A 25,168-nucleotide genomic window follows, 5' to 3' on the forward strand; every position below is an offset into this window, starting at 1 on the left:
CTAGGGATATGGCAGTGAACAAAACAGAGCCCCTGCCCTAAAGAACCAGCTATTCTAATAAATAAATATGTCATATGTGGAGGTAAATACCATGAAGAAATAAAGCAGAATAAGGCATTTACAGAGTAAGTATGAGCCATGGTCAGGAAAGGCCTGTCTGATAAGGTGATACAAGGGCCAGAGGGATGCCGGAGGTGCCCGGGAAGATATCTGGGCGAGAGAGTTCCAGGCACAGAGTGTAACCCCCTGAGTTGGGCGTGCCGTTGATCTAATAGCAAGGAAGCAAGTGGTAGGGAATTGGGGGCAAGGTAGGGGAAAGTAGATCTTGTACAGCCTTAGAGATGCACCAACTAAAAGGATGTATTTTTGATAGTCTTCTTTGTTAAAAGAGAAAATGGTAAGTACTTTGGATTTGCATATGAATGTGGGTTTTAAGCAGAAGACATAATTTGACTTAATTTTAAAAGATCACTGTGGCCTGGTGTGGAGGCAAGAGGGGAACCAGTGATGTCTTTAGGACACCCTTTCACCTTGACACTCCCAGGGCTGCCTTGGGTCCTGGGTACAGGCAGCTAATGGCCATGTTGATCCAGGTTGTGGTGGCAGTTCCCCCCCCCCCCCCCATTCCCCCTTCATTTTTTGGGTAAAGATACTATTGTAATTGGCCAAGTTTGCCTCTGACATTCTTTTTTTTTTTTTTGATATCATTCTATGACACGGATTTCTACTTGTCCTTCACACCCTGTTGCAGGACTGGTGGGTGGTCCAGAGACTGTGGTCTGCATACAGTTCAGAGGCTCAGCCTGTTTTTGTACAGCCCCTGAGCTAAGAACGTAAAAAACATTTTTAAATGGTGAAAACACACACACACACCCAAGAAACAAAAGAAGAATACTGTTTTATGACTTGTGAAAATTATCTGACATTCAAATTTTAGTGTCCATAAATAGAGTTTTATGGGAGCATAGCCACGCTAATTCCTTTACATACTGTCTATGGCAGCTTTCCCGCTACTTCAGCAGAGACGGAATGGCCTGCAAAGCTTACAACATCTGGTGCTTTGCAGGATAGGAGTGTCACCCCTCCCTGGTCTATAATGGTCTGTCACAAGGCCCTGGCCTTCCCAGCTGTGCTTCCTCAGGCACATTCTTTTCTAAGCCTGAGTTTCTTTATGTGTAAAATAAGGATAATGATAGTACCTCTGTTTTGAGAATTGAGGATCCAGGATTTGATTACTAATTCTTGTCTTCTAACCAGCTTGATGCCCCACACTCTGCCTTTGGGTCTCAGTGAGGCCCACCCTGACTCAGATTGTTCTATTTTCCCAAAGAACTTTCCCTAACCACATTGTACTATTCAATCATGGCAGTTCTGGTGAGTGGAGGCTTTTATTAATATTTATGGTTGGTATGGGAAATCAAGTACTTATAAATTAGGGACGGTCTGTATTGATTTCAGATTACAGGTTTAGAGTTACCTGTTTACTCTGCATTGTTAAATGTGAGAGGTGGGTGGGAAGGGATGGATGATCAAAACTAGGATTCATCAGATAGGTCCCATTAAATTGGGGACTGTGTTTTTGTAACATGTTAAGCGTTTATGATTTTATAGGAAATAAAATGGGAAGTTCATTTAAAAATAGGAAGTGAGTCATATTTACTAATATACGAATAACGCCTTGAGGTTATATAACCAGGATGGCCTTTGCCCTCCCTCCCTAGCAGCTTCCTGTACATTCGGAGGAAGAGCTAGCATCCCGAATGAGGATAAGGTGAGATGATGCGGCTGTACCGAGAGCACAGGTGTGGGAGCAGGGCAACCTTGGGTGTCATGGAAGGGCTTCTGGTGCATAGCCTCATTTAGGTCTACGCTGCTTTCCCGAGTGCCAGGCACAGGAACACCATGGAAGTGGCAGAGGCACTAACCCGTGTTAGGAGTTGTATTCTCCGCCACCACTTACAGTTTAAAAAAAAAAGTTTCGCCTAAGAATGCCCTTGACAAAGCAATCAAAACTGTTAATTGTATTACACCCTGACTTCTAACTACATATTGTAAAATCTTCTGTGTGATGAAGTGGGAAGTTGCAGAAAGCACTCTGCTACAGACAGAAATACTGAGGCTGCCTCGAGGGAAGGCTCTGGTGCAGTTGGCTGAGTTGCAAGCTAAACTAGCAGCTTTTTCATGAGACACCATTTTTATTTGAAAGAATGATAGACAAACTGTGGTTATTTAGACCTGAGTATATAGCAGACATTTTCTCATAAGTGAATTAGGTGAGTCTGTCACTTTAAGAAAAACAACAGACAGTATTTGCTGCCAATGATAAAATTTGAGATTTCAAGTAAAAAATAGACATTTAAAAACTTGAATCTGCCATTGCATGCTTGCCAGCTTCCCAGTACTTAACAACTTTTCTTCTGTGATTGGTGATGATATTAATCAGTGTGATTTGTAAAATATCACAAAATGAAATGTGTTAACATTGGAAGGTCTGCATCCATCATTCAATAATCATCCTGAATGACTAATACTTGATGTTACAAAACAATGTGAGGGCAAAAGATCCACTCTGAGTGTCAGAGGACCCATGGACTTTAACCAAATACCAAAAGTTCAGTTATATGATTTGTTTCCACATGGCTACTAACCTTTAAGAAACTGCCACTTTATGCATTTTGGTGTAGTGTAAAACAGTATATCCACATTTATCAGAAAAGGCTATTAAAGTGTTTTTCCCTTTTTCAATTACCTTGTTTTTGTGAGGCTAAATTCTCTTCATATACTTTAAAATATCATAGCACAACATATTTTTTTTTCAATTAAATCATACTGTTCATCAGATTATTTATTCATTTGATTTTTAGATTCACTTGTTGATAGATGTGTATTTGTTGTTCATAATTTGTATCTTTACTTTTATCTTCTTCTTCCTCTTCTTAAAGGATACCTTTCAGCATTTCATATAATACTGGTTTGGTGGTGATGAACTCCTTTAGCTTTTTCTTATCTGTGAAGCTCTTTATCTGGCCTTCACTTCTGAATGATAGCTTTGCTGGATAAAGTAGTCTTGGTTGTAGGTTCTTGGTATTCATCACTTTGAATATTTCTTGCCACTCCCTTCTGGCCTTCAGAGTTTCTGTTGAGATATCAGCTGACAGTCGTATGGGTATTCCCTTGTAGGTAACTGAGTTTCTTTCTCTTGCTGCTTTTAGGATTCTCTCTTTGTCTTTTGCTCTTGGCATTTTAATTATGATGTGTCTTGGTGTGGTCCTCTTTGGATTCCTTTTGTTTGGGGTTCTCTGCGCTTCCTGGACTTGTAAGTCTATTTCTTTCACCAGGTAGAGGAAGTTTTCTGTCATTATTTCTTCAAATAGGTTTTCAGTATCTTGCTCTCTCTCATCTTCTGGCACCCCTATAATTCTGATGTTGGTACACTTGAAGCTGTCCCAGAGCCTCCTTACACTATCTTCGTATTTTTGGATTCTTTTTTCATTTTGCTTTTCCGGTTGGGTGTTTTTTGCTTCTTCGTATTTCAAATCTTTGCCTTGATTCTTGCGCTCCTCTGGTCTGCTGTTGGGAGTCTGTATAATATTCTTTATTTCAGTCAGTGTATGCTTAATTTCTAGTTGGTTCTTTATCACAACATCGAGGGTCTCATTAGATTTCTTGAGGATCTCACTACATTTATCGGCGGTCTCACCAGTCTTTTCGAGGGCCTTATTAAATTTATCGGCGGCTTCTAGACAGTTCTTTAAAGACCTTAAAAGTGTGGTTTTGAACTCTATATCCAACAGTTTGCTTTCCTCCAATTCTGTTGTTTGTGTCCTGTTTCTTTGTCTTGGCATTTTTTATGCTTCGCTGTGTCGATAGAGTGCCTTTCTGTACTAAGTGTCCCAATTACCTGAGGTAGACACTCTTGGTGCACCCCCTTGTGGGCTTTGTGCACAGTCTTGTTGTAGTTAAGCCTTGATTGTTGTAGTTATCACTGTGAGGAATTGACCTCCAGGCCAATTGGCTGTGAGAATCAGCTGTGTCTGCAGTGGGAGAACTTCTGTGCTGGAGATACCCCTCTGGGGCTAGACTTGCTTAGATGGGGCTTTGGTGCTCACTGAGTCTGTACCCTGAGTGTGTCTTTTATGGTTCCACGGAGCTGCAAACTGGATGGTCCCACTCTGACCTCTGGGCCTCCTGGCTCCTGGATCTCTAGGGAGGTGCTAATCTAGCTTTTGCCTGAGGCTATCCAGCAAAAGTCTCCCTGCAGGGCTTGGGCGGGGCGGGTCCCACGGGATCAACAGGGCAGGGTTAGCAATTATGGCTGCTCTCAGTCTTGCCCTCAGAGGCTCTGCTTCTCAGTGTCCCAGTAATCGCTGCAAGCCCCATGGAGAGAAAGCTGCCCTAGGATTCTGAGCGATGCCAGACAGTCCCGTATGAGTCTGGGTCCCTAGAGACTCGCCCGGAACTAGAGCTCAGAGCCTAAGACTCCCTCCCAATTGAAAACGACAACCTCGCCCTCAGCCGCCAGCTCACTCCGCATGCACTCCGCACCTTACTATTTTACTTCAGCACTGCGCCTCCTCTGAGTCTCGGTATGTTTTTCTCTTTCCTCCTAGTTGTAGAACTTCCACTCAGCCAGCCTTCCTGTGGTTCTGGATGATGTCCGTTCCGTCTTTTAGTTGTACTTTTGAAGTGGTTGTTCGAGGCAGCAAACTCCAGTGTTTACCTATGCCGCCATCTTGGTTTCTCAGCACAACATATTTAATGTGGAAACAGATAGGATAATTCAGCTTCCTATATGAAGCCAGACAGTAATGAGAATTGCAGAAAGGTAAAAGACTATCTTTACTCACTCTTTTGGTGTGTGGAAAATATACTTATTTCTCATAAAAATATGGCATGTATATGTAATATATTTGTTGTTTTAAGTTGAATAAATAAATAAATTTTTTTTAAAAATTGCTAGTATATATGTATTTTTTTAAATTTCAGAGAGGAAGGAGGAGAGAGAGAGAGAGAGAGAGAGAGAGAGAGAGAGAGAGAGAGAAACATCAATGATGAGAATCATTGATTGGCTGCCTCCTGCATGCCCCTCTCTGGGGATCAAGCCCGAAACCCAGGCATGAGCTCTTGACTGGAATTGAACTCGGGACCCTACAACCTGCAGGCCAGTGCTCTGTCCACTAAGCCTAACCAGCTAGGGCTAAATTGCTAGTTTTAATATCTAACGTGGTAAATATTGATAAAGATAACCTACCTAAAACAAAAGCTCTTTGGGGACCTCAGTAATGTTTAAGTGTAAAGGGATCATCTGAGAGCAAAAAATCTGAGAACCATGATTTTAAAGGCACCAGTTTCCAAGCCCTCAACTTCAATATGTTCACTTTCATAAAACCAGTCTGCCTGAGAACATGCCTGAGGTGAGGCAGTGTTCTTTCACAATTCCTTGTAACATTTTAAAAAGAGCATTCCTCTTACCATCCTGAGTCTTATTAAGTCAAAACCTATAGATACCACCAAAAGAGACCACTCAGAATATTAAAAATAATAATGCCTTTGCCATTCTCTGAAACAGAGTCATTTGACAGCAAAACAAAGAGAACTTTGGTAAGAAATATTGAGAGAATCAGTAAGATCCGTGAGAAAGTTCCCAGAAGTACCTTATTTCACTCAGGCAGCAGTGTCATGACAATGCTCAATCATCTCTTCTTTCTTTTCAAAATTATAATCCAATACTGCCTTCTTGTCTTTTTTCCTTTTTTCTATCAATCATCTTTTCTTTTTTTTTTCTTTTCAGTTCTCTCTTCTTTCCCTACCCCTGTCGCCTGCTCTTTCCCTCTCTGTGGTACAATTCAAAAGTGAGAAGGTTTGTCTTAGGAAAATGTACTACTTACACATCATTTGAATTGAAAAAAATAAATCAGTCTATTCCTTAAGAAAGTACATCAATTTGAATGATTGGTTTGACAGTAAGGATTGACTTTGCATAATTACATGGTGAGCATTTTCCATAAGCTGAATAAGCTAGATGTGCAGTTCCAAGGTTTTGATGAAAATATATTGAAAGCACATGATAAGATACACATATTTAATTTAAAATGTTGTGTTGACAAAGATGTACTGAAATATTTTAATATCCCAACCTTTTCTAATATTATCAGATTTAGAACTGGTGCCTCAAAGTAGAAGAGTAACTGGTATATTTAGCAGTCACTGGGTAAGTCTTGGCCTAAGTGCTGTTGTTTTCATGCGGTACCTCCTAGGAAGTGAGAAAGTGGACGATTCTAATTATGGGCAACAAATTTGATTGCAAGTTATGTGATTGTCAATTTGTCCTTTTAACAAGTTTGAAGAACATAATTGATTTCACAGTAGATAAATCATTAAAAGTAATTTCCCCCCAATTTTTAATTGTATAAATATCAAACCTATGGGAAAGTTGCAAGAAAAATGCAATGAACAGCCTTATATCTTTCACCCAGATTCATCAGTTGTGAAGATTTTGCCTCATTTGTTCTATCATCTATCTATCATAATCTCTCTATATAAAAGGCTAAGTGACTGACCATCCATCTGTCCAACCTCCGTCTGTCCAACTGTCCAACCAGTACATATGACATGCACTGGCAATTTAAAAATAAACGTTGACTTGCGCATGCATGATATATATAAAGCTCTTGCTGGTGTCAATCACACACGTGTGTTTCGATCTGTCATTGCTGAGCAGGAATTTGGTTGTTTTTGTTGACATTCTGAAGCTGAAAGAAAGCGGTGTTGTCAACAGAATATGTCTGAAGACCAACTGTTGGCACAATGTACCTCTGAAGCCAAAAGAAGCTGCCGTCATCAATAGAATGTATTTGAAGACCAACTAAATATTAAATTATTTCTTCTAATTAATTTCCTTTCAGTGTGCATGAATCTGTGCCCCGGGCCACTAGTATAATCATAATTATTATTCATTTGTTCTATTTGTCTATCTATAATTATTATTACACTGCTGAAAAATTTAGGAGTTGGTTACAAGCATCTTGACTCTTCATCTCTAAATACGTAATTAAGCATTTCTAAAACTCAGGACATTTTCCCATCTAACAACACAGTGATCACACTCAGGGGTCACATGAGCCAAAAGTTTGGGGGACCACTGTGTTCAAGTGGGCTAGAGGCAGAAACAGCTGCTAGGATGGGTTTGGGGGACTGAACTGCTATAGTGTCATGAAGTGTCAGCAGATGCGCAGGAAGGGGGTGTCAGGCAGGGCAACAGCCACCCAAGTGACACAGTAACTTTACCTTTACATGAAGGGGACAGGGTGCCAAGGAAGCATTTAAACCCTGAATAACAATACTGAAATGCCTGGAAGACAACATTAAGTTTGGATTTTATCCACCCATTTATTTATTTACTATTAATGTGCATTAATTTTATGGTCACCAAGAATACAGTTGTATGATATGATGTAAGATGTTTTGAAGGAAAACAAACATTTTAATTTGTGTCACTGTAAAGGAAACTGAAGCAGTGTGACTAGTCTGCATGTCATCTCGTGAGCACCTTTGCATATGTGCTTATTTCCTTGTGTGCAGGAGATGGGAGTAGGTGAAATAAATATTACAGAGCTCTCCTCTATATAACCAACAACACATGAATTGCCTTCTTGAAACAAAGCACTCTGAGGTTATTAGTATGTCAGGTTACAGGGAAGGCAATGGAGAAGTCAGGTGACATACTGTGGGTCACAGAACAGCAGAGCTGGGAATCTGCCTGGGGCTATTTCCGGAGCTTATGTGCTTGTCTGAAACTCCATTGCTTTCTGTGCGGCAGTAACTGCCTTTGGGCATGGAGATGATGTGTGGGGGACTTTGACTCGCATCCCAAGAACTAAATTAAGGATCACATTGGATTTAATTGATAGTTATTTTTACACATGTCATTGAAGAACAAGTAAATGAAAGAGAATTTTTCAGTCTCTATAAAGATAAAAATAAAGTTTTACTGGGTAACAGTACAATATGCAAAAGGCTTTTAAGATAATTTGTCCCTCTTTCTCAATTAATCTGTATAATTTATTTAAATTTTGGTGTTTTAAGACATTACAGCTAATATTCTGAGGAAATTTTTTTCAACTATGAGACTATTAAAAATAAAGTACCCCCCCCCCCCCCAAATAAAACAAAACGTAAGCATTAGAAAAAATAGAATTCCTGGCCGAAACCAGTTTGGCTCAGTGGATAGAGCGTCGGCCTGTGGATTGGGGAGTCCCGGGTTCGATTCCGGTCAGGGGCATGTGCCTGGGTTGCGGGCCCATCCCCAGTGGGAGATGTGCAGGAGGCGGCTGATTGATGTTTCTCTCTCATCAATGTTTCTGGCTCTCTGTCTCTCTCCCTTCCTCTCTGTAAAAAATCAATAAAATATATTTTTTAAAAAAAGAAAAATAGAATTCCTTATGCCACTCAAAATGTGTTTTCCTTGATTACAACTACCAAAAACCTAAGAAGCAGAACAAATCAATCTGTGAAATAAAAGAAACACATTTCTACAAAGGTAGGAGAGGAAATTTTGCATAAAACCATCACAAAGTCTTTCAGGCATGTAAAAACTGTAGATTCTGGTATAATGAACACCTGTGTGCTTACTACACAACTTAAGGAATCCTATATAATAAAAGGCTAATATGCAAATTGATCGAATGGCAGAATGACAGGTCACTATGACGTGCACTGATGACCAGGGGGCAGATGCTCAACGCAGGAGCTGCCCCCTGGTGGTCAGTGTGCTCCCGCAGGGGGAGCACTGCTCAGCCAGAAGCTGGGCTCACAGCTGGTGAGTGCAGCGGCAGTGGCGGGAGCCTCTCCCGCCTCATGGCAGCACTAAGGATGTCCAATAAGCCGTCAGTTGGACATCCCCCAAGGGCTCCCAGACTGTGAGAGGGTGCAGGCCGGGCAGAGTGACTTCCCCGAGCGGACGAATCTTGTGCACTGGGCCTCTAGTAAGAGATAAAAAATATATAGTTTAGTCCACTGGGTGCTTCTCTCCCAATGAAATCTCTTCCTTTTCCACAGAAATAACCACCTTCATGACTTTGATGTTATTTCTGCATATTTCACAATACTTTTATGTATGCTTGCATATACATGTACGTATCTACACATAAATTATAGGGTTGTTTTGTTAGTTAAAACCAGTTTTGTAAAATGGTATCATCAATGGAATTTTAGCTCAACTTTATGTTTTTGAGATTTGTGCATGTTTGTATCTATAGCCCTTTCATTTGAACTATAATGTAATAAGCATTGATTTATTCTTCTGTCAGTGGAAATTTTGCTATTATGTAGTGCTGCAATGATTAGTTTTGTTCATGTCTCGCTGCACATATAGGAAAATGTCTTTAATGTATCTCCTATCACTGGAGGTGCTCTGTTGAAAGATATGAGCATCTCTCCTAAATGTTGCTAATAGCCAAGACCATCTGCAGAGTAATTGTACTGATTTCTTTTCTCACCGGTAGTGAATAAGAGTACTGTTGCCCAATCCTTGCCATTTCTTTCTCTTTTTTCTTTTTTTGAGGGAGGAAAGTTTAACCTTTATTTCGCAGATCTGCTAGTCCAGGGAAATTCCGGATCCAAAGCCTGAAATCTCTTTCTTTCTCTCTCTTTTTTAAAGTCTTTAAAAAAAAAAATGTATGTACTAATGGGAGATATCTGTAATATTATCAACAATAAAAAATATATTTAACAAAAATAAAATAAATATGTTTGTACTGATTTTAGACAGAGAGGAAAAGAAGGGGAGAGGGACATAGGGAGGAAGGGAGGGAGAGAGGAAGAGAGAGAGAGGAGAGAGAGAGGGAGAGAGAGAGAGAGAGAGAGAGAGAGAGAGAAACATCGATCAGTTGGAGCCTGTACACACTCTGACCAGGGGTTGAACCTATAACCCAGGCATGTGCCCTGAATGGGAATTGAACAGGCAACCTGTCGGTGCACGAATGATGCTCCAGCAACTGAGCAACACCAGCCAGAGCTGGAAGATGGTCTATTGATTTTCCTTCTAGTTTCTTGATTCTTCTACTAACGAATTGCAATTAAATGACAGGGATTAGAACCCATCTGATAGTTATACATGGGAATAGATTAATTCTCACACAGAGATTGATTTCCTTGTAGCATTATTTACATGAATTTGTGTCTATTTGGGTCAGTGCTGAAGGTGCTGGGAGAGATTACTGCACCTGCAGGATGAAGGGGGCTCACCTGGAGTGGAGATTGCAGGTGGCCTGGGCAGGCAGATGCTGATGGGTCTGGGTTTCTGTTGCTCTCATCTCTGGGAAGTTTTTAGAAGTGACCATCAGAGCCACAGATTTGGGGGTTCATCACTCATATGTATGTGTGTGTCCACCTAGAAGATGGTGGTCTTCTAGAAACAAATTTCTTAACATCTGGTGAAGAGAAGCTACCCTGATGGCTTGGACTTTGAGAGCCTCATGTGAGTCACACACAGAACCACGCATGGTTTCCCCACAGTCATCCCAGAGTCAAAGTCCTCGATTAGAGGGGAATGAACACGAACACTGACGTATGGTGCTGCTGAAATTCTTTATGTAATTTCACTCTGAAAAGATGCTGCTAAGAAAAGAGAATGGTTCAGAGTGGCCATCTCCTGTAATAAGATTTTTCTAAATGGTTTTCCTTTCTTCACTTGCCTTTTGATTTAGGGACAGCCTCAGGGGTTTTGTCTGGTCACATCTCTCCAGGAGGTTTGGGGTAGTGAGGAATGTCTGCTGAGTGCTGGAAGTCTGCCCGCATCCTTGTACCCATGGCTCTGTGCCTCTCACAGCCAGCGGCAGGATCTTGTTGAAGGCTTCTGGCATCTGTGCGTCACCATTTCATTTCATTCCACTCCACCAGTTCGGACCTCCCACTTTTGTTGCCTGTGTCAGAGCCTCCTGACTGTGCACACCTTCCAGTCATCCCACAAACTCCTGCCTGATGGCTATTCCCCACAGTACACTTGGCCTCTTCACTGCTGGCTGGCCTGGCAGTATGCCTGGCACATAGTAACCTCTTAAGAAACGCTTATTGAATAAGTGAATCCACCTGTCACCAAATTTAATGGGTTCCCTTTGCTTTTAAGTGGTGACTTGACTTTCAAAACCCATCAGCTTTGCCATAAGACTTCAGTGTTCACACCCAACCGTAATTCCTACAATCACTCCCTCTTCCCACTGCACCCTCACTTTGCAGCCAAGCGAGGCTCCATGTTCTCTGAGCACCATGATGCTTTTCTGCCAGTGTCGCTTTTCTGACCTGGCCCCTCTTCTCCTTTTCCCATCATCACTGCTTTGTGCTGTCTTTTATTTTTATGTTTGAATATTTTAGTAGTCCCCTAACCAGACCTGTTTACAGATTCTTCCCCAGCAGAAACGTTCATACTGCCAACCCAGCACCCCAGCTATGCTACTGACTTAGCCTGGAGCTTGTTTATAAAATAGGGGGTAATAGTGATGACCAACTTGTGGGCCCTGAAGAGTAATAATAATATATACTTAAAGCTTATTTTTTGCCGTGGTTAGTGTGACTCAGTTGGCTGGGTGTTGTCCCATTCACCTGGGGATTGCTGGTTCGATTCCCAGTCAGGGCACAAGCCCAGGTTGCAGGCTTGATTGCAGTAAGGTCCCTATAGGAGGCAGCTGATCAATGTTACGCTCTCACATCGATGTTTCTCTCTCCCTTTCCCTTCATCTCTCTGTAAAAAGCAATTTTAAAAATTGAAAAAGTTATTTTAAAAACCACATAGTTAATACTTGAATACATTCCAATTATGAAAAAAATCAACTATTCATAGATGCTTATCCTTAAAAAAAAAAGTATTCCTACCTTTACAATTCTCTACCTACTAATCTCCTTCTTTCTCCTTGAACAACCACTGTTAACAATAACCTGGTTTCTCTTCAGGGTATATATGTGCCTATAAATATGACACAGTATATTTAAAGCATCAGCCTCAAAGCAGTAATTTCAATAAATGGTACCCATGATTATTGCCATCAAATCAACTTCAGGCTCCAATTTACCTTTCTATCTTTATTATCTTTATCATCTGCTACCTCCTTTAGGCTTTTTTTTTTTTAACTTTTAAAATGTAATTGCTTTCACTACCTCAGATTTACCCAGCACTTTCATGACTTTACTTGTGCTGGTCTTTCCAATTTTTTAATTGTTTTTTCCTTTTTGGTTCTCTGAGTGATATTTTCAACTCTGTCTTCTAATTCACTGAATTGATCCTCAGCTTCCCCTAATCTGCTGTGTATTCCTTCCAATGTGTTCTTTGTTTGTGTTATGTCATTCTTTACCTCAGACTGTTCTTTTTTCATAGTTACTGTATCTTTTTTTATGCTGTTGAGCATCTTTACCCTCATTACTCTGAACTCTGTTTCAGGTAAATTTCTTATCTCTGCTTCATTTATCTCTTCTTCTTCTGGAGAATTCTCTAGTTCTTTCATTGGGTGGTGTTTTTTTTTTGCTTTTTTTTTGGTCTCCTCATTTTGGCTGTCTGAGTTTGACTATGTATTAGGTAGATCCTCTACTCCTCTCACTCTCTAGTGCAGGACAGTGTTAAAGGCTGTTTCTGACTAATTAGATCAGGTAAAGACTCAAAGCCTCCAGAGACCACCTCTGCCTTGGTAGGATTTCAGCTTGAATTGTCCCGGCCCCCTCTCCCCCCCCTTCCCCTGCCCCTTCCCCCAGGCAATTGTCCTCAGGTGTGGCAGAGATTTTTTTTAATAGGTGGGGCAGTTGCTTCTGCTGGAGGCTAATTGTCATTTTTAATCTTTTGAGTGGCCTCAGAGCAAGGTATTTTCCAATAGGGTGTGTCAACTGTCTTCCCCCCAGGCAAGGCAAATGTCTGTGTGTGAAAGATGTTCTCCGCTGTGTGAGGGAATGATTCAGCCCAAGAAACTTGGGGTGTCTGCCTTCTGAGCTCTATCCCCTCAATTCCCTAATCCTGGCTTCTGCTCTCACAGCTCCAGTCCACTTCACCCTCCCTCTGCTGGAGCACAGGTGGGTGGCTCCACAGGGAATTTTGTGCATTGGCCCTTTAAGAGGGTGCCTGAATTTTCAGCTCTCTTTCCCTGACATACAGCCCCCCGCTGCTTTCAAAGCCAGATGTTATGTGAGTACCCTCCTTAGTTTGGTGCTCTCTGCTGTGGGGCCCAGCGTGGGGATTCGAACCCAGAGTTCTCAGTGGTAGCCCTCCACTGCTGAGATATCTCTCAGGGACTTGCCTGCCGGGGTCCAACCCCAGCAGGTCCAGGGGTTCCCAAAGGCGTAGACGGAGTTGGCGAAGAAGGAAGGACACGGAGACAGTGTTCAGTTGATCAGCAGCCTATCCAGGATCTCCAGCCAGGATCTCCAGCCAAGTTCTGGTCTTGATCTCCAGAGAGGTTCTGCTGTTTATTGTCTTGTTACATCCGTATTTATACCAGTTGATTTTAATCCTGTCAATTTCTATTACAAAGGTTAGGGCGTTTCTTATCTCCATTCCAGGGAGTAAAGATTATGTAGCTTAAGCATGATTGTTTGTAGTTAAAGTGATTAACTACCCGCCTGGCACTTAGTTAAGGAGTTTCATCCCCTCCCTAACTTCAGGGAAAAATCCCTACCTGGGGAAACAACCTTTCTCGGAGAGGTGACCTTGGTTAAAACACACAGCGCTAAGGGGAGCAAACATATTAAGAACAGTATGCTGTATACGCCAGGTCCCTTGAAACATATGCTGTGCAGATGTTTCTATCCTGCAGCGACTGTGTCAAGCAGCAAGGATGGACCGGCTTCCGGCACTTGCCATCTGTGAGTGCCCGGCCAGCAGGTTCGCACCTCTGCTCCTCCTACCAGCCTCTATGCAGCCTCCACTTTGCGTCCTCTGGTAGCAGGGTTCTCTCCTGCAAGTTTTCCGTTGATTATTCAGGAAGTTTTTCTGTATTTTAGTTGTAATTCCAGTTTGTTCCTGGGAGCATGTCGGTACAGCATCCACTTACTCTGCTGCCATTTTTAATCCTCCTCCTGGTCTTTCCAAAAGACAGGGTGAGGCAGAAGTCAGTTTCAGTGGTGAGTGCATGGAACACAGGGTTTATTCTTGTATTACTTATTAATTATTGTATTATATTCCATATGAACAACTGTAAGCCTACTTTTGCCCCACCCTGTAATTGCCATTTTATCAAAGAAGCTTTCCATCATCCCCCAGAGGAAGGAAAACTCACCTTTTTCTGAAGTTCGTGTACATTGATCACCGTCTGCATTTTATATTAGAGATGAGGTGAGTAAGGTTGTTGTAAAGGAGGGCGTATCTTGCCTTTCACTAAGTTGTAAAATTGTTAAAGCTAAAGTGTAACTTTTGTGGTTGTTTTAAAGTTGTTTTTTTTTTTAAGATATATTTTATTGATTTTTTACAGAGAGGAAGGGAGAGAGATAGTCAGAAACATCGATGAGAGAGAAACATCGATCAGCTGCCTCCTGCACATCTCCCACTGGGGATGTGGCCGCAACCCAGGTACATGCCCTTGGCCGGAATCGAACCTGGGGCCCCTCAGTCCGCAGGCCGACGCTCTATCCACTGAGCCAAACCGGCTTCGGCTAAAGTTTTTATTTTCAAAAAAAACTTTATCCTCACAAGAGGTTGCAAAAATAGTACAGAGAGTTCCAGTGTGCCCTTAAATTCAGCTTCCCCCAATAATAACATCTTACATAACTATAGTTAAGTTCTATCTTTACCCCATCTTCAAAGGCCTCCTGGTGGCTCTGTAGAGCCTGGCATTCAGTAGGCACTGGCAAGCTTTATTGCTTGATGAATGAATTAGTGTGCTCCACAAGCTTAGAACACATCCACATCAATGGACTGTCATCCCATCCTTACTCCAGGGCCGGCTAGCACTGGCCCGTCTCACAAGACCCAGACTGAAGTCAGGGACTTTTCATGCCTCCCTTTGTGAACACTTGGTTGACCTACCAGGCAGGAAGGATAAAAAAAAAAAAAGCGTTCTGGAATAAAAGCCCACATTTGAGGTTTATTTCAAAATAATGCTGGAGGAGGGAAGTGGATGCAGGTGTGGAATTGGCTGATGGTTGATGGGGGCTGCGTACTTGTTGGCTCATAATATCGTTCTGTCTTCTTTTGTATGCTGAATGGTCGCAGTTCGCCATCTCAGAAGCTAAAAAATACTGCCACATTGAGAAAGCATCATAATCATTTCGTTCTTAGGTTTTAGAATTCATCGCCACTGAGTCACACTAGCAAGGCAGTGTTCCCAGCAGGAATATGCTGTGGGCATAGCTCATTTTCTTGTGCTTCACTTGATTGTGCTTCACAGGTATTGCATATTTTTTACAAACTGAAGGCAAGACCCTCCACCAGCAAAAGGATTACAACTGGCTTGGTTGTGATACTCGCTTTGTTTTGGTGGTCTGGGACCAAGCCCCCAATAACTCTGAGGTATGTCTGTACCTCAGGTTCTACCAAAATGCACTTAATGCGTGTTTTAGGGTTGAAAATGGAATTGATTATGCTAGAAAGAGTCAGAGAAGGTAAGGATTATTTGTAGTAATTGCCTGTGAGTTTTCATGGAAACACACACATTTTTTTTTTTCCTCACAGAGATATTTATTTATTTTGTTGGCTCTATTAAAATGTCCTCCATTTTTACCCTTTTTTGCCTCCCTCTACCCTGCCTCCACCCCCCTAACCACCAGGCTTTTACCACATTAGTGTCTGTGTCCATGGGTTATGCATATGTGCATAAATATTCTTTTGTTGATCTCTTTCTGTCCTCTCCATCCTCTTCCCCTCCACACTCTGATTTTTTAAAAAATATACTTTTATTGATTTTAGAGAGGAAGGGAGAAGGATAGAGAGATAGAAACATCAATGATGAGAGAGAATCATTGATCGGCTGCCTCCTGCATGCCCCCTACCGGGGATCAAGCCCGCAACCCAGGCATGCACCCTTGGCCAGAATCGAACCTGGGACCCTTCATTCTGCAGGCCACCGCTCTATCTACTGAGCCAAACCGGCTAGGCCACACTCTGATTTTTGGTGGAGATTGATATACTATCAGTAGCCCCTGCCTTAGCAGAGCAAGTGTTATGGTCCTTGGATATACAGTCAAGAACTAGGTAGTTTCGTTGTGGAGGGTCACTGGTCCCTGTTTATTCATTAGGAAAGCATATGGATCTGGCGCCTGTGTTGCTGAAACAGAGGTCAGAAGAGACGCTGCTGTGCAGTCAGGAGGTAGAGCCCCCGTTTACCCAGGCAAGGGGGAGAGCTACATGTTCCTGTCTGCTAAGTGAGAAAAGCAAGGAGAGCCGCGTGGAGGTGGTTATAGGGAGGAGAGATCCTGCAGAAGAATAGCAGCCCCATAAAAACTCCCGAGGCCTCCGCAGCCAGTCCTCAGTGGTGGAGGAGTGACCTTTCTGTTTCTCAGTGTCCTTATCCTGCACAGATCCTTAAGAAATGGCCATCCAAATAGGGGCATGAATAAACCACATATATCAAGCAAGGAACATAAAGTAAGTATACCTTGATCACAACTACGAGGAAGACATAAATCCCAGCCAGGGTTTCATGTATTATGTAACCAATGAGTATCTATTATTAATCTGCCATGTATTTATTAGCTGGGTGCCTCGAGCAAGTGACTTCTCTTTGCTGGGGTTTCCTCATGTGAAAGGGGGGAACATAGCAAAGCCTATTCATTTCAGTTGTTGTGAGAGTTGAATTAATGCATGTAAACTTATAGGAAGATGCTTGGTGCTGGAGTAAATGCTTCATGTGTGTTTTTATTCTCATCAGTGATCCAGATTGGAAGACGCGTGGTATGGCTTCTTTCTGTAAGGTCATTAAAGTGCATTAAGAAAAAAAGTCAACAAAACTTGCCTTTCCCTCCATTTAATTTACAGTTGTGGAGAAAACACATTTGTGGACATGAAAGAGACTGTAGGTAATGTGGTGGACACTGATGTGCAATTGGTAGGCTGTTTTAAAAAATGTTTTTATTTCGGAGCGAGGAAGGGAGAGGGAGAGAGAGAGAGAAACATCCATGATGAGAAAGAGCATCATTAATCGGCTGCCTCCTGCACACCCTCCCTACTGGGATCAAGCCTGGAAGCCGGGCATGTGCCCTGACTGGGAACCGTGACTCCTGATTCATGGGTTGATGCTCAACCGCTCAACCACTGAGCTACACCGGCTGGGCCTGTTGGACATTTTTATTACACCATCTATTACCACACTGTATGTGCCTGTTAGAACTGTGATGGAAGTGCCTTGTACGTTTAAGTCTGAAAGCTTGGGGTAGGAAGGGTGTAACTTTTCCTGAGGTGGCACTTCTGGGGTTGAGCTGGTTGATTCAAGCTGCTGACAACTCCATCATGGTGATTGCTCTTCTAGTTGATCATGCTTTTCACTTTTTCTCAAAAACATTTTTTTAATTAGAAAAATAATATGTGACCTGGTAAAGCATTTAACACAGTGATTCTCAACCTTCTGGCCCTTTACAGTTCCTCATGTTGTGACCCAACCATAAAATTATTTTTGTTGCTATTTCATAACTGTAATGTTGCTACTGTTATGAATCGGAATGTAAATATCTGATATGCAGGATGGTCTTAGGCGACCCCTGTGAAAGGGTTGTTTGACCACCAAAGGGGTCGCGACCCACAGGTTGAGAACCGCTGCCTTAGAGGTCCCAGAAGAACAAAGAGGCTTCTTGTGGCCGTGGTTATACCAGGGCTTAAGGTTCTATCAAAGTCACTTACATTGTGCTGGACAAACACCTATTAAGCACTTGCTAAGTGTCTGATGGGTTTGGGAAATAAGGGCAGGAGATACAAAGATGACTAAGGCAGAGAACTCTCTGAGGTGATGTGAATGCTTCATATCTTAATAGGAGTTTGGGTTTTAGAGGTTATGCATTTTTCAAAACTCAGTGAATGTACATGAAGGTTTGTGCTTTCATTGCATGTAAGGTTTACATCAAAAGAATATAGAAACAATTGAATTCTAGTCAATGATATGTACTCTGAAGTTTTTAAAGGAAAGTACACTGATGTTTGCAATTTACTTTAAAATGCACCCAAAATATAGATTAAACCAGCCAGCATGGATCAGTGGTTGAGCGTTTGACCTATGAACCAGGAGGCCACAGTTCAATTCCCGATCAGGCCACATGCCTGGGTTGCAGGCTCGATCCCTAGTGCAAGGTGTGTGGAAGCCAGCCGATCAATGATTCTCTCTCACCATGGATGTTTCTGTCTCTCTCTCCCTTTCCCTTCCTCTCTGAAATCAATTAAAAAAAATATATAAAATAGATTAATAGATGGAGAGAGATGAATAGGTGATAGGCAAGTATATTTAAAATATGAATGAATTTGCTTCATGTTTGAAATTTTTCATAATAAAATGTTGATGGAAAAAGATGAGAAGATAGCATCTAGGGAGACTGACCCTCGCACAGCACAGTTAATGGCCTCTTATATCCTGTCCTACTCTTTTTTTTGGAGGTTGTTAGGTTGTGGGAGTAGATCTGGTTAGCAATAAAAGCATTGTTCTCCTTTGGAGCCCGTTTGTAAACCTCTGAGTCATTCCCAGATGTACCTTCAGTCATGACGGATCAGAGTAATTCCAATAACTGATGATGGCCATTGTTGAGGTCCTCCAGAACTACAGAAGGGAATACATTTTACATCATAACTTAGTATAGTTACAGCTAAATGAAACAAAGCTCCATGAAACTATACTTGGATGCACTTAATATTTTCTCTGTAATTTCTGAAAATTGTCAGTTTTGATCCATCAACGGGTTAAGAACAGACAGTTGAAAATTGCTGCTGTTTGACATACATCATTTAGTATTAACAGTGCACACTGTCATAAAATCATGAGCGTTTTCAAATGTTCCTTAGAATTTCAAAGCTCAACAGAGTCAAGTTTTATTACAGGTGCCACTGTAATTTCTTAGTTGTGTGACCTTGGGAAAGGTGTTGAACTTTTCAGCCTCAGTTGTGTCATCTGTAAAATGGAGATGGTAGGGGAAATACGCACTTCATAGACTTCTCGAAAAGGATTAAACGAGATGGTGTCTGTGAAGTGCTTATTAGCACAGTGGCCAACTGAAAGGCCTCAATAAGTGGTAAATATTTTTATTAGCGATGAATCCATGAACTTCTATGTTTGGGCCTCAAAGGAATCAGAATGGGCTTCAAAAAATATGTTGTCCCCTAGTAGCTTCTTTTAGCTCTTTTTACCTATTTGTTTTTTATGGAAGTGACCTTTGGGAAGGCCCAATTGTTGGCTCTAGTGCTCAGTAAAAAGTACTCATTTTTCCAACAGTTATTGGTGGTGGCATTGGCAAGAGTGTTATTCGGAAACATGGGGAATGTTGGCAGGTTTAGTGGTGTTTGCTGTTGGCGTCTGCCTTGGCATAATCCTAGGTGAGAGAGGGATGCCTGGGGTTTCTCATTGATTCATCTCCTTAGCATGGAATTCTGGCTAAACTGCATCTGACTTGGGAGGTGGGCAAGAGGAGCCCAGAGGGCCTCATTATGGAGGAGTTTACCTCTTTGAAATCCCCTCTACTGAGGAATTATTCTGCACCATTTGAATTTCATCCTTTTTCATCTGAACAACTTTGGCTGCTGGTAGAAATAATTAAACAGAAAGTGTTCTGGTATTTCTGGCACAATTTAAAGTTTTTTACTCTTCTTAATTTAATAGAATCCTAGGATTTTATTGCTGGGAGAGCCCTTAGGAGATCGGTGCAACTCTGCCACTGGATAGGTGGGAGTCCTCCTTCATAGCGGGAGCCAGCGCTCCTGCCCACGTGAGCTGGAGAACTGGAGATGTCTTAACCATAGGCACTCGGAGAAAACCATTCCTGTTACTACTCTATGCGGACCTGACTGCATGCATCACTTTATTACCTAGGATTGCACCCCATTTAGAGTTCTCAGTGGCTTAACACAACGAAGATTTATCTGTTGCTCACATATCATGTTCAATCCGAGTCGGGCTCTTCTCTGTGCAGACCCTCAGGGACTTGGGCCGCATCTTGTAGCCAGTTAGGACACATGCCTTCCAGTTGCCATGGTGGGGGATCCGCACTCACTCCTCTGTGCTTCTGCCCAGAGGTGATAGAGTCGTTTTGCTCACGGCTCATCTGTCAGAACTGGTCATATAACCCTGCCTAATTGCAGAGGGGTGGAAATATGGGGGAGAAGGGGCATATGGAGTATTTGATGACTTACCAGGGAGAGTGATACTATGGTAATATATATGTTAAAACTATAGATTGAAAAAAAAATGTAGCTTCTTATTCTCTAGATCGGCCACGTTTCATCACTCTCCCAGTTTTCTAAGCCTCCAGGTTCATAGAGGTCATCATGGCAGCAGCTTTTACTGATAGTCTGGTGGGGACAGGGAAGCGGCTGCCAACCACAGGGTCATGGGGTCCGTGAGCAGAGCGGCAGAGAATACAGAAGAGAAATAGTGGGGGCAGCTGTGACTTCATCTGCTGACACTGTGTGTTTACTTTGTGTGGTAGGTTGAAAAGTACCCCTCCTCTGCCCCCAAAGATATCAGCTCTTAATCCCTGGAACTAGTGGATGTTACCATACTGTACCTGGCAGAAGGACTGGTACAGATGGGATTAAATGAAGGATCTTGAGATGGTGGGATTATCCTGGGTTATCCCAGCGGGCTCTCAATGCTGTCACATCTTCAGAAGAAGGATGCAGAGGGACATTTGACACAGTGACAGACGAGGAGGAGGCAGTGGAACCACCGAGGCAGAGACTGAAATGAGATGGCTGTGAACCAAGGAATGCCGACAGCCACCGGAAGCTGGAAGAGGCAAGGCGTGGATTCTCTCCTAGAGCCCCAAAGGGAGTGTGGCCCTCCTAACACTTGATTTTGGCCCAGTGGTATCGATTTTTCACATCTGGCCTCTAGAACGAGGGAGAAATAATTTTCTGTTGTTTTATGCCACCAAGTGTGTGGTAATTTTAAAAAAATATATTTTTTAATTGATTTCAGAGAGGAAAGGTGAGGGAGAGAGAGATAGAAACATCAGTGATGAGAATCATTGATCAGCTGCCTCCTGCATGCCCCACCCCGGGGCTCAGTCCTGGGACCCGAACTGTGACCGCCTGGTTCATAGATCAATGCTCAATCTCTGAGCCATGCTGGCTGGGCTGTGGTAATTTTTTATAGCTGCCATAGGAAACATATACTTGGGTGCCCAGTTTCTTGGTGAGCAGTGGCTATTGCTGTTATAACCAGTGCCCGGAGGATTTGGTGGCTGGAGTGAAGACTGGGGAACGGTGGTTGGAGAATGGGGTTGGAGTGAGGATTTTTTTATATCCCCCGTTTTTACCTTTAAAATTTGAACTATGTGAATGCACTACCTATTCAAACAATAAATAAAAGCAACCTTTACAGCCCTGTGAATCATGGTTACTTTTGTGTGTCTGTTTCCCTGACTAACAACCGGTGTAACTTGTGCTCTGTGACATGCATTTTGAGGACTTCTTCTCAAAACGTTGCCCACGGACCTTACCATCTCGCCTCCTCTAATGTCTTCTCTTTCCATTGTACTTCTGATGATTGGGTCTGAGCCAATGATGGGAAAGAATTATGTGAAGGAAAATGAATGACGGTGTAATAATTGTAACTTTTAATTAGAATCTAAAAATGCAATTTAATTAAAAATTACCTCCGAATTACCTCTCATTCTGGATCTAGGCTTCCTGACCGGTGTGCTGAGGTTTCATTTTCTCAGCCTTGGTGACTGTGGTCAGGGGCGAGAGTGGCCAGAGCCCCCAGGCTGGTGGCTTCTGCTTCAAGAATAGAACCCCTTGATGCCACTGTGTTGTGTAAATACTAGTATCTTCGGTTTAGTGTGTGCAGTGATGTGGAAAGGTTGGGAAATACTGCTCTGGCTAAAATGTGGCCTTATATTTTTAAAATGTCTATTGCATATAAAATAGCTATAAAAAACAAACAAACCAGTTGGGTCTTTGGGAAAACCCCAGTGATGGTTTGGCTCCAGTGCAGGCGTCCTCAGCCCCTTTCCCACTGCGACACGCGGCATGGATGGTGGCTCTGTGCTGGGGAGGCTGCTGGCACTCCTTCCTGCAAAGCCCCAGAAGCAGGCTCAGCTTCAGTGTCTCCCACACAAAGCCAGAAAAGAAGGCAGAGTCACATTTTAGGAGATGATCCTGAGTTCACTCTAATTTACCGAGAAATGCATGATTGAAAACCCGGGTGTGTCTGTTCTATAGGAGCAGAGTTTTCTGACCCATCTCATAACTGACGTCACATTTCGTATTGTGGCTAGCTGAGTCCAAGTTCATTTCCAGTTCGCCAAGTAAGAGATTTTAAGTATTAGTGACAAGCGAAAAACAATGCAGTGGTATTACATGCAGTATACAAATAAGAGCTTTATCAAGTTCAATTGTCATTTGAACTGTAATATTTGTTGTTCCGTTACGTCCTGGTGGGTCTGATGATGTTGGTAATGCTGTCCTTTATGTTTTCTGGAATCAGTAACTGAATTAATATGTCAGTGTAGTACTATCTGAAGAACTCAAAGAGCTATTAAAATGCTTAAAAATAAAATGATCAATTCTTCTTTTGTTCTCTTGACAGGATAATTGAAGCTATCTGCATAGGTTGGTTCACGGCAGAGTGCATCGTGAGGTTCATCATCTCCAAAAACAAGTGTGAGTTTGTCAAGAGACCCCTGAACATCATTGACTTACTGGCAATCACGCCGTATTACATCTCCGTGTTGATGACAGTATTTACAGGCGAGAACTCTCAGCTCCAGAGGGCCGGGGTCACCTTGAGGGTGCTTAGAATGATGCGGATTTTTTGGGTGATTAAACTTGCCCGTCACTTCATTGGTCTTCAGACACTTGGTTTGACTCTCAAACGATGCTACCGAGAGATGGTTATGCTACTTGTCTTCATTTGTGTTGCCATGGCAATCTTCAGTGCACTTTCTCAGCTTCTTGAACATGGGTTGGACCTGGAAGCATCCAACAAGGACTTCGCCAGCATCCCTGCTGCCTGCTGGTGGGTGATTATCTCTATGACTACAGTTGGCTATGGAGATATGTATCCTATCACAATGCCTGGAAGAATTCTTGGAGGAGTTTGTGTTGTCAGTGGAATTGTTCTGTTGGCATTGCCTATCACTTTCATCTACCATAGCTTTGTGCAGTGTTATCATGAGCTCAAATTTAGATCAGCTAGATATAGTAGGAGCCTCTCCACGGAGTTCCTAAATTAATGCATTGCAAATCAAGTCTTGCATACACCTTGTTTGTTAGAAAGACTTACTGCTACTTCATATTCATGTGTTTCTTGCTCGGTGAGCACTGCAGTGTGGTACTGTCATCAACTTGGTAGGGTAAGAATTATCCTTCCCAGCTGAAGGGATAAAGCAATTTACTTATTATGGAGTAAACAAGATTGAGACTGCAAAGGAAAAGTAATGATTTCTAGAGTTAATTTTAATACCTTATTTTATTTAGACTTGTTTCCTCCTCCTTGCCTTGAACAATGACACTTTTTTTTTGTTTTGAAGTATATTATTTGAACATTTTAAAATGGAAAGCTACTATTGTCCAAATGTTTTTCTATCTTAAGAATTTAGAAGAGTCTTGGAAGTTATGGTGTTTTTTGTTGGAGAGTAACATTTTCGTTTCTAAATGTTTTATAATCTCTCATATCAATGTCAGAAGTATCCTGGAAACATATGTCACATGCAAGAACTGTTTAACAAATACTTACAAAATTTGGCTGAATTTAAACTGTATCACGGAGCTAGATACAAGCAAGAATAGTATTTGGAAAACTTTTCCAGCATTTCTCAATTCTCAGATTTATTTTTGTTCCTATTATTCACTTTATCATGCAGCTTCATGGAAGCTTGAGTATGCCCTTACTTTTTCATTCCGGGTTTCTTTTATCTCTTTGCTGAAAGGACTCAAACAAGTATTTTAGAATGAAGAGAGCTTGTATTATTTAGTATTTTATTGGAGTTTATTGTATTTGAATTCATTGCTGTTACTAGGTGATAATTGTCTTAACATTCAGATGTCCAAACCAGATTTCCACATAAGAAATAATAGAAGTGGTTTGATATTACAACCCATTTTTTTCTTCTTCTGCTTTTTCCCCCACCTAAACAACATGGGTTTAAGTCTTACCAGGCGAAAGGGTTTTTATATATACCAAAGTCATACTTAGATGTTATCACTGGATTAACATAAAAAAGAGAAATGAAATATTTTCTTACTCTTGGTTGCTGTGTAGCTAAGCCATTTTAAGCCAGCTGAGAGCAATGAATACATACTCATTTGATCTGATCTTCACCATCATAAATTATGACCACACCAAAGCTTCTTGCAATAATACTGAATAATATGCCACATTAATTTGGCTAGATTATTAGGCCTAGATGTAAAACTGATGACTGTTTAGTGCTAAACTCTAGCAAAGTGAATTAAGATTTTTGCTTTGTTAACTAGCTGCCATGAAGAAGTCAGTGTATATACACAAAAAGTTAAAGTCGTTGATTATTGAATAATTTAATGTTGTACACTGTAATTTAGTCGGCGGGGCGGGGGGGCCGGAGGGAAGGGCTGGGAGGGGTGGGACCTTGATACATTTATCCAAGAAAGGATTACCAGAAGTGTTCATTAAAGGAATATCAGCCATCGTCTGGTTTAGGTAGAAAACCTGGGCAAGAGAGGCTATGACTGTGAAGGAGTTAGGGCTAACACCTGGATCTCTAGAAATCGAGTCCAGCTGCTTATTTTTAACAAATTCTGGGTTTTGAGAAGCCACACTTCTTTGCCAGTGCCATTGCTGAGATAATAATAGCAAAACTGTTCCTTTCCCCCTATTTCCTTTCCTGAGTTTATGTGATATTTTGGCCATTAAGAATCTCAACCCACCCAGCCTAGCCGATTTGGCTCAATGGGATAGAGTGTCAGCCTGTGGGCTAAAGGGTCCCAGGTTCTATTTTTGCCGAGGGCACATGCCTGGGTTGCGGGCTCCATCCGCCCTCCCTCCCCCCAAGTAGGGGGCATACAGGAGGCAGCCAATCAATGATT

General features: G+C 42.0%; 1 protein-coding gene across 2 annotated transcripts in view; it reads left to right on the forward strand.

Annotated features, from left to right (window-relative positions):
• Positions 1–23,337, forward strand: part of KCNG3 (potassium voltage-gated channel modifier subfamily G member 3) — a gene marked incomplete at both ends in the record, with an annotated part of 35,584 nt that extends 12,247 nt beyond the window's left edge. For both annotated transcript variants that reach the window (XM_081101201.1, XM_081101202.1), the window contains one exon: positions 22,692–23,337. In XM_081101201.1, coding sequence (XP_080957327.1) covers positions 22,692–23,337 — 646 coding nt within the window. The remainder of the gene's footprint in view (positions 1–22,691) is intronic.
• Between the last annotated feature and the right edge of the window lie 1,831 nt (positions 23,338–25,168).

Source organism: Myotis nattereri (genome assembly GCF_964212035.1).
Source record: "Myotis nattereri genome assembly, chromosome: 10".
In the NCBI taxonomy this organism is placed as follows: domain Eukaryota; kingdom Metazoa; phylum Chordata; class Mammalia; order Chiroptera; family Vespertilionidae; genus Myotis; species Myotis nattereri.